The sequence below is a fragment of the Lontra canadensis genome, unplaced genomic scaffold, assembly GCF_010015895.1.
Source record: "Lontra canadensis isolate GAN:19392208 unplaced genomic scaffold, GSC_riverotter_1.0 scaffold55, whole genome shotgun sequence".
NCBI classification, from domain to species: domain Eukaryota; kingdom Metazoa; phylum Chordata; class Mammalia; order Carnivora; family Mustelidae; genus Lontra; species Lontra canadensis.
Window position 1 is genome coordinate 1,538,491 of NW_022631049.1, and position 16,445 is coordinate 1,554,935.

The 16,445-nt window shown below is 35.7% G+C and overlaps 1 protein-coding gene across 4 annotated transcripts in view; it reads right to left on the reverse strand.

Annotated features, from left to right (window-relative positions):
* The window catches only part of MPP5 (membrane palmitoylated protein 5), a 74,046-nt gene that overhangs the window by 12,580 nt on the left and 45,021 nt on the right, over nt 1-16,445 (reverse strand). For all 4 annotated transcript variants that reach the window (XM_032875156.1, XM_032875154.1, XM_032875155.1 and 1 more), the window contains 6 exons: nt 15,502-15,579; nt 14,695-14,841; nt 13,078-13,239; nt 11,566-11,643; nt 2,197-2,380; nt 395-466 (listed from right to left, as the gene is read on the reverse strand). In XM_032875156.1, coding sequence (XP_032731047.1) covers nt 395-466; nt 2,197-2,380; nt 11,566-11,643; nt 13,078-13,239; nt 14,695-14,841; nt 15,502-15,579 — 721 coding nt within the window. The remainder of the gene's footprint in view (nt 1-394; nt 467-2,196; nt 2,381-11,565; nt 11,644-13,077; nt 13,240-14,694; nt 14,842-15,501; nt 15,580-16,445) is intronic.

The window sequence follows — 16,445 nt, forward strand, 5'->3', positions numbered from 1 at the left end:
AGATGATCTTTAGTACTTAAATCCTGTCCTTTCTTTAGAGTTCTAAGATAATTAGCTTTGCCTCTCATATCACTCTTACCATGAATACATATTTTTTGACAGTTCTGATATGTAATCTTTAAAAAAGATTTAAGAGAGAGAGAGAGGAGGAGTGAGCTAGCATGAGCAGGGGAGGGGCGGGAGAGAGAGAATCCTCAAGCAGACTCCCCAATGAGTGAGGAACCCAACGTGGGGCTCCATCCCAGGATCCTGAGATCATAATTTGAGCTGAAATCAGGAGGCGGCTGCCTAACCAACTGAGCCACCCAGGCGCCCCCTGGGATGTAAATTTAAACAAAGTTCCAGATGGAGACCTAAGAAGCCTTTCATTAATGTCAAATATTAAGTGTCCAACCTGATTTTTCCGGCTCCTTGTCTTCTTCTATGGTTTGCTTCATGGCTTCCCTTTGCTGCTGAAAGCTTTTCCCTTAATAGCAGAAAGAAAAGAGAGTAAAATATAAGACGAAAGAATGTAAGATTTTGTTTTTTAACCCAGGGGAAAATACCAGAAGCAACTCTTTGGTTACATTCCCTTTAAAATCTTTCTGCCACCATATGAAAGTATGTCAGCTATGACTATAAGCCTCCAAATGTTTAAAGTATTAGGTTTCAACCTCACTATCAACCAATCCTAGGACAGGTATTACTAGAAAATAGATATATCATCTATTAGAAAAGATAAGAAACCAGTGTTAGAAAATCTAATAGCTCAATTTTTACAAAGCTCTCACTGTGTACTCACTATGTGGAAAGTACTATGCTAGATCATTTAGAATTATCTCAAATCAAACAAATTAATTCTAGGAGTTAACTTCACAAAATATGTGAACATTCATCACTTTTTAAAGATAGCACTCAATATATCCCCTTGCATTTATTATTCTCAATCCCTTCTTCTATATATGTGTATATGTGTATGTTTTAATGATTTATTTCCATCTTTAAGCTACCACTGATAAAAATAAATGAAAAACATATAATGTTTTTCCTCTCAGAATTAAGATTTTAATATAGGAGGCTTTTGAAGTTTTTGACTTTCATCTTCTTTCAGGTATATACCTTAAAATCAAATGTATTTTTTTCTGGAGGATAAAAGTGGTTTTACTTAGAAAATCTGGAATAGAGTTCTACTTTTACAATTTTTATATCCAGTTCATTTTGTTTCAAGCCAAGGATTCTTTGAAATCAATAAGCAAATTCCATCTATGTTGGGATAATCTGTAGAATTTAGTGCACTTCATAAGAGCACAGCAAAAACATTAACACGGAGTTTGGCACACATAAGAAGTATTCAAGATTACCAGGTTATCTTATGCTATACAGATCTGCATTCCTAGTAAAAATAAGTAACTATGATGAGAGGGGAAATTTTAAGAGCATTAAAGTTTAAAAATAAGTATAAAAAATAAAAAAAAATAAGTATCTGATTTTGACATTCAAGAAAAAAATAAGGAACAAAATAATTTTGATCAGTTAGTTACATATCAAAATGTTTAAAAGCATTAGAATCAGGTACTTCTTTGGCACATTTTTATAGTACATATGTATATAGACTGTTGTAATGGCAGCAGACATTAATGGGAGGTGCACAGTATGACCCCTTAAATCTTCTAACACTTAAAACCATCATCAAACTCAAACTAAGGTAGATCTATTTACTTGTCCTATAAAAGACTTACAAATGATATCACCCAAATCTCCTTGATGCATCTTTCAGAAACTCAATGTAATCAGTTAATATACTCTAGTTCTAAATATTTATGGGCTAAAGATGGCATGAGAAGATATCAAATTGCTATCTGGCCAAGCACCAAGTAGAACATGATGGCTACTCAGATACTCCAGGGTTTCTAGAGGAATGTCCCATGTTACTGTGAAAAACCAAGGGGTGTAGCATCATCCTTTAAAGTTAACATAAGAAGCCCATTCCTCATTCTCTGAACTGTGACTGAGTATAGATAAAATTTGTTTTTAGTTTTTAGGTTTTAAAATAGAGGATTTGTAGCTTCCTGTGAACTTATTAATATATATAAAGACCCAACTGCATGAAGAAGTAATTACATCGTTTTTTAAAAGACACGAAAAAGTGAGTTTTTCTCTGTGAAGGCTTGTATTTTAAATGTTCTTTTAAATATGTTCTATTATATTGACTTTTACCTGGAACAAGCCCAGCTAGAGGCTGATTATCTTCATCCCCCTCCCTGTAGGCTTGCCACCAATTTGGATCTTCTTGACTGATGACATGAAGTATGTCCCCTTTTTGGAAAGACAGACCTAATTCTCGACATGGAACATAAGGATCATCTGAGGGATCATAATCAAAATGAGCTTTCACATGGATCTAAAAGATAAAAAGGGTAAAACGCAAAACAACAGTAATGAAATGATAACACAAATATTCAGCATAAACATTAAAATGTTATAATTTTCCATTAGTGTAAAGCAATTATGAGTTGAAAGTGGGGAGGTTTAGTTAAATAACAGCAGTATTTTCTCAGGCTTCTCTTGTTTTCTGCAATTAAGTTCATCTCTCTGTTGACTGTAAACATGTACAAGAGTAAAAAACAAACAGAACCAAAGGAGAGTAAGCAGAGCATTGCACTGTTAGCCACTAACAAGCCTGAAGTGCTCAGGGGCCTCAAAGGCTTGAGAGAAGCAGGAGGGAATGTAATTGAAACCCCTTCACTCTCCTTCCCTGACCTTTGAAAACAATGACTCTGCAATAAGGTATGTAATTTCTAAACCACAGCCACCTGGAAAGGTAGACTAAACCTAACCACATCTGTCACCTTTATAGGAGTGTCAGTTTCCCGGGTGCTGTCTTCCCTTCTTGAATACACGGTCAGTGTAACTGTGCCTTCGACTTCTCTGCTTCTTTCAAAGGGATGTGTTTAGGTTCATAAACAATCACACCCCAAACTGCAAAAATCATCTCAACCAAATTTATAATAAATTCTTGTTGTGTTCTATTTATAGGCTTTGAAATTTAATAATGGTTCAAGTTATAATTTTTGCTAACAATATATTTTTTCACATCCAAAAATGTGTGAGACTTACAGCATTAAAGGTAGGTAAGAATTCACATGCATCTTCTTGAAAGCTAAGTTATTGCCTGTCTTCCTTGCTCCAAAATACCTCCGTAAGATATAACAAAGCCATCTTAATTCTAAGAAGTTATGAATGAATAACTATTCTTTTCAACTTCTCCATCTATAATTTTCATCCCACCTGGTTAAATGGCATTTCCAAAATCTGTAAATAGTCCATTTTCATCTAATGAAATCCAACACCTGTGCACAATGAGTGTTTCTGCCCCATAGAGGTTAAACTGCAGCTCAATGAGCCAAGCAATTGATTGACATCCTAAGAATCTTATAATTCAGAGTCCTTTTCTATCTAATTGTTATTTGTCTTTCCTTAACTAAGCCTTTCACCCTTGTCATAATTGAGGTCACCTATCATAAAGCCAATAATGGTCTGCTTCGAAAACTGTTTTATGATAAGACAGTCTATCCTTTTAGAGCTCCTAAAACACAAAACTGACTGTTCTCAATCAATGATGATGGAGATGAAATGTGATCACTTTCTAAGTGATAAAGATATATAGATAGATAGATATAGATCTATATCTATATCTCCCTCTACAGTAAGGCATAACCAAGAATTCTCATGGAAACAGCAGCCTCTTTCAGAAATTATGCTTGAGTGTGTCATTGGATATTTTTATAATTTCAGAAAAATACATTACTAACTACTGTAAAGAGGAAATGAAGAAATCTAAGTCCTAATATATACAAATAACAACACTGAGGTAAAGCAATTAAATGATCCAGTTAAAAAGGTAGAATTTAGGGGCACCTGGGTGGCTAAGTCATTAAATGTCTGCCTTTGGCTCAGGTCATGATCCCAGGGTCCTGGGATAGAGCCCCACATTGGGCTCCCTACTCAGTGAGAAGCCTGCTTCTCCCTCTCCTACTCCCCCTGCTAGTGTTCCCTCTCTCACTGTCTCTGTCAAATAAAAAAATCTTTAAAAAATTGTAGAATTTACATGCTAATCTGTTTTGGGGGGTTGCTTTTCATGGATGTGCTCCATAAGTTCAATAGTACACAAAAATCATTAAGTGTATGGTCAGTGAATTTTCACAAAGGAAACATACCTGTTTAACCAGCAACCAAATCCAGAATCAGAATATCACCAGCACCCCAAAAGCCCTGCCTCATGCTCCTTTCAGTCACTAACCACCCTAATGTCCTCCAAGAGTAAACAGCATCCTGATTCCTGGAAGCATAAATTACTTTCCCTGGTTATTTTACTTCATACAATCACACAGTATTCACTTGGGTTAATGATGAAGAGACCTCATTCATTCTGACAGTGTTCTGCTGAATTTCAACTACAGAGTGCCCTAATGAGCCTTGTTCTTGATGTGAAAACAGAGTTTTGATTAAAATCTCGAAAACTTTGCCAGGTAAAACCAAAAGTGAACTTTAGAAAGTTCTATGAGGTTAGCAGAGAAAACAGAGTTGAAGACTGGGTTAAAAGATATATATACAATTTTGTAATCTTGGCATAAGATGTAGTATAATCTGGAAGTACCTAATATGTAGGATTATCAAAAAAACTTCTGCTTATCATCTCTGTCAATCAATGCTTCCAAAATCTGCTTAAATTTGTTGCTTTTTAGCCAGAAAGTCTTAGAAATCTAAATATGGAATTATAGCAATTATTTAAGGTGGTGAAGATATCATTTTTGTTATCAGGCTTTTAGAGATCTGTGAAATCAGACTAACGTGGTCACCTGACTGATGATTTTATCTAGTAACTTTCTGAAAGCAATATCCAGCACATTTTCAAAGTGTTCTGCTGAGATAAGCTGCCTAGAATGTTTATCAAAATACTAAATTCTTATGTCACATCTCAAACTTTAGCATTCTGCATTTTAACTAGCTTCCCTGGGTAACAGTTATATACATGCAATTTAAAATGTACCCTAAGGGGTGCCTGGGTGCCTCAGTCAGTTGGGTATCTGCCTTTGGCTCGGGTCATGATCCCAAGGTCCTGGAACTGAGCTCCCACATCAGGCTCCCTGCTCAGCGGGGAGTCTGCTTCTCCCTCTCCCTCTGTCTGCCGCTCCCCCTGCTTGAGCTGTCAAATAAAATCATTAAAAAAATAAGAAATATAACATACCTTAAAATCTTAGGAACTGCTACCCTGAGGGCAACTAGACTGCTGTGAAGGCTGTATCTAGGTTTGTGACTTTTGCCAAAGGTCAACAAAATCAGCCAGAGATGCTTTTTTCTCTCCTCTTGCCTAGGTGTCCCCACCGCTTGACTATTCAGACTTAGCTGGTTTGGAATGGGGCCTCTCTCTCTCTGTAGGCTAAGAACAGTACAGAGGAAAAATGCTTTGCTTATATAACAAGTTTATCTAGTGCTGTTTAAAATGTACCCCCTAAAATTAAGAGCAAAATTTATTTCATATCAGAGATGAACCATTTGGTTGAGTTAAAGTCTGAGCAATGCGTTGAGCACAAGCACATGCTCTATGTGACTTCTATCCATATATTCTAACTGATCAATTCTAATTAGTGCTAGAAGTTATCTTCATCCATCTTTCTTCTCCAGCTCTGTTAGTGGCTAATTTAGTTTACCATACAAAGGAAAACAGAGCTCCCCCTCCTCAGTTTTTTAAGTGAGGAGAGAGGGGCGGAGAGGAGGAGAGAGAGAATCTTAAACAGGCTCCACACCCAGCCTGGAGCCCCATGTGGGGCTCCATCTCATGACCCTAAGATCATGAACCGAGCAGAAATAAAGAGATGGAGCCACTCAGGAGCCCCCAATAGAGCCCTTTCTAAAATGGAGATGACGACCCTTATGGAAAACTCCAGGGGTGAACAATACTGTAGTATCAGTACAATGTATCTGACCAAAACAGTGTTTGCTTTCTACATAAAACAAAATCTTCTAAATTTCAAAATGATAGGGTTACAGGATTGTTTAAATACAATTATCTTCCAGCTTAACATTTTTCTCTTTGGCTTTTATTAGTACCCATAAGCTCGTTAAGCTATTCACATCTTAAGTCCTAAGATGGGGATATGGTAAAGAGATGATTCATCAATTTATTTACATCTTTCCTAAGGGATTCAATGCTCCAAAATAATTTTCCTTTTTAGTTTTTATTTATTTCTTATTATAGATTTATTTATTTTGAATTTTAAATTATAGGTGGGGAGAAAAGAATGAAAGTGTATCTTCCTTTAGCTTGGCCTAAACTTTACCCCTCATTCACAGTGTAAAATTAAGGGTGGCATCAAGAAAAGCCTTTCCGGTGTCAGGTAACAGTTTTCAAAATCCATCTCCAACCTGAGATTGCTCCTCCCAATCCTCACTCAAGAAGGATTATCTTTGGGTGTCTGGGTGGCTCAGTTAGTTAAGTATCTGCCTTCAGCTCAGGTCATGATTCCAGGGTCCTGGGACGGAGCCCTGCATTGGACTCCTTGCTCAGCTGTGGGAAGTTTGCTTCTGCCACCCGCCCCCCTCCCCTGCTCATGTGCATGCATGCTCTTTTTCTTAAACAGATAAATAAAATCTTAAAAAAAAAAAAATTGTTTGCTTCCATTTTTTCATATGGGAAGTTTGGGGTATCAATGGGACATCCAAAAGATACTTAGTAGAAGGCAGACCGAAATATGAACCTTAGGGTAAGAGCAAACTTAATACAGCAAATGCCCTAACTTGAAAACGGATGTCCATCTAATACACACTGAAATTTTATGTATTTTTTGTATTTCTAGTATTTATTCATAAAGCCTTACTGTATAATAAAATTCCAGATCCTCTTCCAAATAAGAAAAAAAATTAAGATGAAAATTAGATAATATATTTTATACCTTTAATAGAAAAGTGAATACATTTGACAGCAATGGTTCTCAACTTATCCTTCCAACCCAGTTCTCTTTATATAAACTATGAATGTGAACATCCTTAAACAATTATTATTTTTAATCTTTTTAAAAATTTTTTATAAACATATAATGTATTTTTATCCCCAGGGGTACAGGTCTGTGAATCGCCAGGTTTACAGACTTCACAGCACTCACCATAGCACAGACCCTCCCCAATGTCTATAACCCCACCCCCTCCTCTCCCAACGCCCCTCCCCCCCAGCAACCCTCAGTTTGTTTTGTGAGATTAAGAGTCACTTATGGTTTGTCTCCCTCCCAATCCCATCTTGTTTCATTTATTCTTCTCCTACCCCCCTAGCCCCCCACGTTGCATCTCCACTTCCTCATATCAGGGAGATCATATGATAGTTGTCTTTCTTCAATTGACTTATTTCACTAAGCATGATACCCTCTAGTTCCATTCACGTCGTCACAAATGGCAAGATTTCATTTCTTTTGATGGCTGCATAGTATTCCATTGTATATATATACACCACATCTTCTTTATCCATTCATCTGTTGATGGACATCTAGGTTCTTTCCATAGTTTGGCTATTGTAGACATTGTTGCTATAAACATTCGGGTGCACCTGCCCCTTTGGATCACTATGTTTGTATCTTTAGGGTAAATACCCAGTAGTGCGATTGCTGGGTCATAGGGTAGTTCTATTTTCAACTTTTTGAGGAACCTCCATGCTGTTTTCCAGAGTGGTTGCACCAGCTTGCATTCCCACCAACAGTGTAGGAGGGTTCCCCTTTCTCCGCATCCTTGCCAGCATCTGTCATTTCTTGACTTGTTAATTTTAGCCATTCTGACTGGTGTGAGATGATAATTTCATTGTGGTTTTGATTTGTATTTCCCTGATGCTGAGTGACGTGGAGCACTTTTTCATGTGTCTGTTGGCCATCTGGATGTCTTCTTTGCAGAAATGTCTGTTCATGTCTTCTGCCCATTTCTTGATTGGATTATTTGTTCTTTGAGTGTTGAGTTTGCTAAGTTCTTTATAGATTCTGGACACTAGCCCTTTATCTGATATGTCGTTTGCAAATATCTTCTCCCATTCTGTCAGTTGTCTTTTGGTTTTGTTAACTGTTTCCTTTGCTGTGCAAAAACTTTTGATCTTGATGAAATCCCAATAGTTCATTTTTGCCCTTGCTTCCCTTGCCTTTGGCGATGTTCCTAGGAAGACGTTGCTGTCGCTGAGGTCGAAGAGGTTGCTGCCTGTGTTCTCCTCAAGGATGTTGATGGATTCCTTTCTCACATTGAGGTCCTTCATCCATTTTGAGTCTATTTTCGTGTGTGGTAAAAGGAAATGGTCCAATTTCATTTTTCTGCATGTGATCGTCCAATTTTCCCAACACCATTTATTGAAGAGGCTGTCTTTTTTCCATTGGACATTCTTTCCTGCTTTGTCGAAGATTAGTTGACCATAGAGTTGAGGGTCTATTTCTGGGCTCTCTATTCTGTTCCACTGATCTATGTGTCTGTTTTTGTGCCAGTACCATGCTGTCTTGATGATGACAGCTTTGTAATCTTAAACAATTATTTTCAAATTTTGCAAATACATCAAGTACATATAAACAGACTGCTCCTCTGACCTGCTCTCCCCACAGTAAATACAACTATAGCCCAGATCTCTCCTTAGAATTCCAGACTGATGTATTCTTTTTTTAAAGGTTTATTTATTTTAGAGAGAGAGAGAAAGAGAGTGCATAGGGACAGGCAGGGGGAAAGGGAAAAAGAGACTCTCAAACAGACTCCCCACAAGCACAAAGCCCTACATGGAGCTGAGATCATGACCTGAGCCGAAACCAAGAGCTGGATGCCCAAATGACTGAGACCCAGGCACTCCAATATCGTCAGTTCTATGTAGTCTGTATGTCTACCTGAATGCCCCTCAAACCTGGAAAATGGGACCTCTTTATTTTTTTCCCCAAATCTGTTTTTCCTTCAGACTTCCCTTTAGTAATAATCAGCACCATTATCTGCCTAGTTACTCACTCAAGCTTCTTACTTCCACTTTCCTTTACCCTCCACCTTCATTACAAGGTCCCGCTATCTCTACTTCTAGAACACAGCCTGATCCATTTTTTCCACCAATACTATCATCCTAGTTTAAGCCATCATCATACTTTATAATGAATTCAGTTTCCTAAATCTCCTTGCTTCCATTATTGGCTCTAAGAATTCAATTTCTACACAGCCAGAAGTGTTTTTTTTTTTAAAAATACAACTGGATCATGATACTATATTTAATAGCCAAATTCTTGTTCACAGGAGAGACATGGGAAAAGGCACAGACAGAGACTGAGGCTGCCAGAATTCAGAGACAAACTATTTCCTAATTTTTCTTCTTATAAAGAACTTTAAACAGAAGGAAGGTTGCAGATGCAACATCAACTTCAATATGTTCCATAAGGAATAAAGGGAAGATGTGGAATCATGGCCAAAAGATAAAGCATAACTGTGATGAAATATTGAGGGAAAAAAAAATGAAACTGTGTCCGCTTTCAAAGTGTTAAGTTTTTGTAAAAGTTAACAATAACAGATGCAATACATCAGCCCTCCATGTAACTCAGCATTTTCAAATCTATAGTTTTTTAATAGCTTTACTGAGAAATAATTCATACATGATAAAAGTCACTATTATATGCAATTAGTTTTTAGTAAATTCAGAGTTGTGCAACCATGAACAATTTTACATTTTTATCACCCCAAAAGGAAAGCCCATACTCATTAGGAATCACTCCCATGCTCTCTTAACTCCCCTTCCCTACACTAAACTACTTTTGTTCTCTCTGGATTTACTTATCCTGGACATCTCATATAAATGAACCAATACATGGCCTTCTGTGACTGGCTTCATTCACTTAGCCTAATTTTTTCAAGGTTCATGCATGTTGTACCATATATCAGTACTTTATTTCTTTTGATTGCCAAATAATATTCCTTTCTATGGATATAGCACATTTTACTTTCCCATTGTTAGCTAGCAGATAGTTAGGCTGTTTCTACTTTCTGGTTAATAATATAATGCTGCTATGCACATTCATGTACGATTTTTTTATGAGGATGTAGGTTTTCAATTCTCTTGAGTCTCCACCTAGGAGTGGAATTGTTAGGTCCTATAGTAATTAAGTCTGTTACTACAGGTAGTTGAAAAATGTTTAACATAAAAGAGCAATACATATTCTAAAGTTAAAGTTGTGCATACCTTGTTTTTTGTTTTTGTTTTAAGATTTTATTTATTTATTTCACAGACAGAGATCACAAGTAGGCAGAGAGGCAGGCAGAGAGAGAGGGGGAAGCAGGCTCCCTGCTGAGCAGAAAGCCTGATGCAGGGCTTGATCCCAGGACCCTGGGATCATGACCTGAGCCGAAGGCAGAGGCCTTAAGCCACTGAGCCACCCAGGTGCCCCAAAGTTGTGCATACTTTGTAAAAGCACTTTTCCTCCCTACTCTAAGTATGTTTAAGTTAAATAACCTATAATGACAGAAAATTTTTGACAAGTTAGAAGTCATAAAAATTCTGGAAGAAAAGTATATTCTACTTTTTTACTTTTCAGAGTTCAATAAATTTGAAATATTAATATTTCTTTAAATAAAAACTACTGAATTTAACCTTTACTTGAATGAAAGAAATAATTACAGTGACATTTCTAGGGGTGCCTGCATGAAGCATCCGCCTTCAGCTCAGGTCATGGCAGGGTCCTGGGATCAAGCCCCACGTTGGGCTCCCTGCTCAGTGGGTAGTCTTTCCTCCACTCCCCCTCCCCCTGCTTGTGCTCTAATAAATAAAAAAATCTAATAAATAAATAAATAAATAAAATAAAGTGACATTTTTAATACTCAAAAGTAAACACTCATGTGTAAGTTTCTGTGTGGATTTAAGTTTTTGATTCCTTGGTATTTACCCAAATCAGATGAAAACATGTCCACACAAAAATACCTGCACAAGGATGTTTATGGCAGCTTTACTGGTAACTACCAAAACTTGGAAGCAATTGAGATATTCTTCGATAGGTAAGTGGATAAATTATTGTATAACCAGATAATGGAATACTATTTGGCACTTAAAAAAAAAAAAAGGCTACCAAAAGCTAAGAAAAGACATGGAGGAAACATAAATGCTTACCACTCATGAAAAAAGCCAATCTGGAAAGGCTACATACTATATGATTCCAGCTATATGACATTATGGAAAAGGCAAAATTACAAAGATCAGTGGTTGCCATGGGTTATGGAGGGAAGGAAGTGATGAACAGGCAGAGCACAGAGGATTTTTAGGGCAAACTATCCTGTATGATACAATGGTGGATACATATAAATTATACGTTGGTCAAAACCCAAAGGATGTACAATACCAAGAGTGAATCCTAATGAGAAATAATGAAAGCATCCATTCATTGATGTAGCAAATGATATAAGATGCTGATAGTGGAGGCAGTTATGCATATGTGGTAACTTTCTGTTCAATTTTGCTGTGAACCTAAAACTACTCTAAAAAATAAAGTTTATTAATTAAATAAACAGTAGACATCAGACAATAAATAATGAACATTAAAAAAAATCACTTACTACTGTTTCCTTGGCAGGAGGAGGCTTGATCTGTTGACTAGGAATCAGAACAAATGTCAGAGTACCATGCATATCAGACTGTAATAGAAAGATGAGGTTATTTTAAAAATCTATATAAAAACATTCTATGATGTTATGATGAATATTCCTTAAACTGAACTATTCTGGATACCCTAGAAGACTTCTTAAAAAGTTGGTAAAGATGAATGCCATTTCATCAGGGAGCATAAATTAGACTTTCCATGGATTCCATGATAGTAGAGCTACCCAGGAATGTGGCATTCTGTAGTTCTGGTCCACTGGAGAAAGCCACGTAAGCCCAGAAGTCTTCAGTTTTTGTCTTCTATTTAGTGTAAGCTTAGGAAGATTTCACAGTGAAGGTTTGGAAGATACCACGATGCTGTAACAGTTCTGGGTTATCTACTCTGGCAAACATCAATTTTAATGCAGTAGAATTTGAAATAGTAATTGTGACCAGGATTAGAAAAGTGATGCAAATACACAAATATACTCTTACTTCCCAGATACCTGGTCTCTGTCACCAGCTGTTTTTTTAACTGTATAGTGTTACTGTAAACTATTATTTCCCAGTACACCACTGACTGACTTGTTCAGATACCTCCAGCATGAACAGTAATCACAACTTCTAGTCCTGACATTGCAGGGAGTAGTGCTCAAGAGAGACAACAGCCAATAAAACGAGACCTAAAAACAACTACTGACACTGCTTTACCAAAGCAATGAATGAGGACAGGTGAAAGTAAGGATGTTTTCTAGACTCTTCAACAATCAGCAGCAGATAGGAGAGATTCTACTGTAACACTGATGCTAAGTAAATGAGAATATGAATCTGGTTTGTGGATATATACAAAGTGATCATAAATTGCCCTCAAAGACTAACTTTAAATGGCTTCCTGATTATATTGGCACTGTCCAACAGAAACTTCTATGATGATGGAAATGTTCTATATCTTAATATGGAAGGCATCAGCCATGTACTGCTCCTGAATACCTGAAATGCAGCCAGTATCAATGGGGAATAGAATTTTATTTAAATCTTAATAACTAGCACATGTAGCTAGTGGCTATTATATTGGACAGTGTACATTAATACCATGCTATTACCTAAAATTGTTAAGGAAAGACCAATCAGTTGAAGAAAATACAAAAAAAAAATGAACTTAAAAAATGATGAGGGCATGGACTTTGTTTTGTCACTATTTTCCTCGTGGCTAGCATGTAACAGGCACTGTTAATTAGTTATATTAGTGATTTCAGAGGCAAATAAAATATACCTTGTAGTAAGAAAGCTCAAGATAAAAAAAATCAGTGGTAACCACACCAAAATAAAACTCTACTAAAAAATATTGTGGGAATAATTATATCATGTGAATTTTAGGCTAGAAATTGTCTAATGTTCTTAATAATTTTTTAAATATTACATTTTTAAGTAAATAACAAAAAAAACACAGCTTTTAAGAACCTATCGGTCATTCTTCTGTATCAACTTACCAACAAGTCAAAAACCTCATTGACATCTTTCCCTCGAATTTCAATGCCATTAATTTCCAGAACCTCATCTCCTTCATGTAACAGACCACTCTTCTCTGCAGCACCTCCTTTTACTATCCGACTAATGATGACAGAATCCATTTCATTACGAACTGTAGCACCCTAAAAAAAGCCAGTATCTAATTTTAAAATGTATTTTATTAAACATTTCTTCATTTAAAACTTTCCTATTCAACAATATTAGCCTTCATTTATCTTGAGAAAAAAAACTTTACATAACTAGAGTAAACATGATAATTAGCTTTGAAAGTTGACCATTTTCCTTACAAGAGTTTCTGCTTCTGACACGCTGTTTTCATTTGAATTCTAAAATCAAGCAGACTTTTGAAGTATACAACAACAGAAAAATGCACTTAACAATAATGTGAAGACCTAAAATCAAATTTGCTCTATATATGCTGGATGCTATTCAAATAGTTATACTAAGATATAATTAGTGTATACAACATAACTATAAAAGTCCTTTTTAAAAATCAGAGTATGATTAAGGGATTAAAAATCTCACTTATTAAATATTAAATATTATAGCAGTACCATTTCAAATTAAAATGTATTAAACATTCACAACTGAAATATACGCATTTAAAAAATTGAAATATGAAACACAGAATAAAGCTTAAAAGTAGACAGAATATGTAAAATTTTTCTCCTAAACTTTTATCTTAAAATTTTGTTATAATTTTCCCAGTTTGTTTTTTCTGGTGGGGGAAAAACCTAGTTACATAAACTGCCCATAAAATACAGTTCTTATTTTATGTACCAAACTATTCAAGACCTAATTTGAAACATGAAGATTCAAGACTATTTCTCTGAAAATAAAAGAAAGAAAATTAAGGCAACTGCAGCAGACTTAGAAAAGAGATTGAAGAAGTTTTATATATAAAACATTAAAAATGCTGGCTAGCTAAACATAAGAAAAAAATAAAAATAAAACATTAGACAAAAACAAAAACATTTTAAAAATTAAACAAATATTAACATTAAGGAAAACATCTAGGTATATGTAAACTGTATAAGTAACTGTATTTCAACAGAATTAATGAAATGCAAAGATCAGAATTTCTAAGTACTGTTTTTTATTAAAAGCTGGGAGAATAATGAAGCAGATAACTTGTCCCTTCTTTGTTCCTCAATAATTATTTTACAAGCTATTACTTTCATCAAATTATAGGTAAGAAAAGATGAACAAATTTTTCTCAATTGAATAAGGACATAAAAGAACTCCAGGAAATCAACCTCAGAAAAGAAAACCTAGGGGCGCCTGGTGGCTCAGTCGTTAAGCATCTATCTTTGGCTCAGGTCATGATTCCAGGGTCCTGGGATCAAGCCTGCACCCCAGGCTCCCTGCTCGGTGGGGAACCTGCTTCTCCCTCTCCCACTCCCCCGCTTGTGTTCCCTCTCTCGCGGTGTCTCGCTCTGTCAAATAAATAAATAAAATCTTTTAAAAAAAGAAAAGGAAAGAAAAACTACTAGAAGTGTACAGGGGTCTTCAACTGTCTGCCATACATAAGATCCCTGTGTAGAAAGGATCTCATATCAGAGATGTGGAGCACTTACCAGTGGAATATCTCGAGCCTTTTCTATACGAACTATTTTTACAGTTTCTCCTCCATACTGGCCAATGCTTTCATAAACTCTCTCATCTGTAAAGGGTTCTAGCTGCATTTCCTGCTCAGCGACCTTATCGTGGGCCAGTAAAAGCGCCTGTTTCAAAGAAATACACAGCATTTGAAGTAGCAGCATGATTTATTTCTGTAGAGAGAATTTAATCTAATCACACAGACTAATATTCTAAGCCTTAGAAGATAATTATTTAATTACATTATATGCAATATATGTAATATATATTACACAATATATGTAATACATACACATTATATATATAATTATATATACAAAAAATAATTATTTGTATATTCAGTTCTGCTTCCAAATTTTCTAACTGAAGTACAGATGCAACCTGTAGCTCTTATAGCTATTAAAAAAAATGTGTTACATATAGCAAGGTAACTCTGGGATGGGTTATGAAAGTCTAAATGCTTATTAAACTTCATAATAACAAAATCAATTTAAAGGCCCAACATGGAAAATATAACCAAAAAAGGGAAGAATTTTTGTATAGAAAACAAAGTTATTTCAAAACTAATGTGATTAATTTTAAATATAAAAGTATATAATCAAAAAATAATGTGTGTGTATACGTGTGTATACACATTTATTCCAACACAATAATTATTTTGCAGTGTGAGTTATAAACCAAACAGGCTGCAGAGGTAATGTCTGAGGTCTCTTCAAGCCCCAGGAGACTTATCAGAGACTTTGAATACTGGAAAAATCACATATATCACTCTTTTCATGTTCTACCTGAATATGTGGCGCACTCAGCAAAGCAGTTAATTCTTGTCCTTCCTTCTGGTGTACTGCCTTCAAAACAGTTTGTACCTAAGAAACATATGGTTATTTTTCCTAGATTATAGGAAGTATCGCCAACATCTATACAGGTATATTAAAAAAGGTACAATTTAAAATTGTAAGAAACTACTTGTAAGAAAGAAAGGCACTACAAAGAATTGTAAGAGAAAAGGAATGTGTTTCTTCTCACATAGTTTTCAACCTTGTTATCATTGTTAACAGCATTCTTTATTTAAAAAACACATTAGACTAGATTTTGGTATTTACAACTATGAATGACCTACTTGCTTCTCGAAAGGTTTTCTAGCATACTACAAAATAGACTAATAATGATTACATAAGGGAAGAAAAACCATTCTAACAGTTAATGGTTATAGTTTTAAAATCATATATTTAGGGGTGCCTAGGTGGCTCAGTGGGTTAAGCCGCTGCCTTTAGCTTGGGTAATGATCTCAGGGTCCTGGGATCAAGCCCCGTATCAGGCTCTCTGCTCAGCGGGGAGCCTGCTTCCCCCTCTCTCTCTGCCTGCCTCTCTGCCTACTTGTGATCTGTCAAATAAATAAATAAAATATTTTAAAAAATAAAATAAAATCATATATTTATACAATTATATCTTAAATCAGAGGACACTTTAAAGCGTCACAGACTAACGAGATAAACTTACATGAGAGTAATGGAACAACTACGATGCCACAGGTGCTGGTAATTACATTAAAAAATCTGAGGTTGAGCAATTCTTGTATTCCTAGGATGAATGCCACTTGATTATGATGAATTTCTTTTAGCCTTTATTCCCTTATCTGTAGAATGGCACCTACCATTCAAGGTTCTTAAAAGATTCAGATAATCCATATAAACTGCTTAGCATGGTACCTAGGCACACAATAAATTACTAC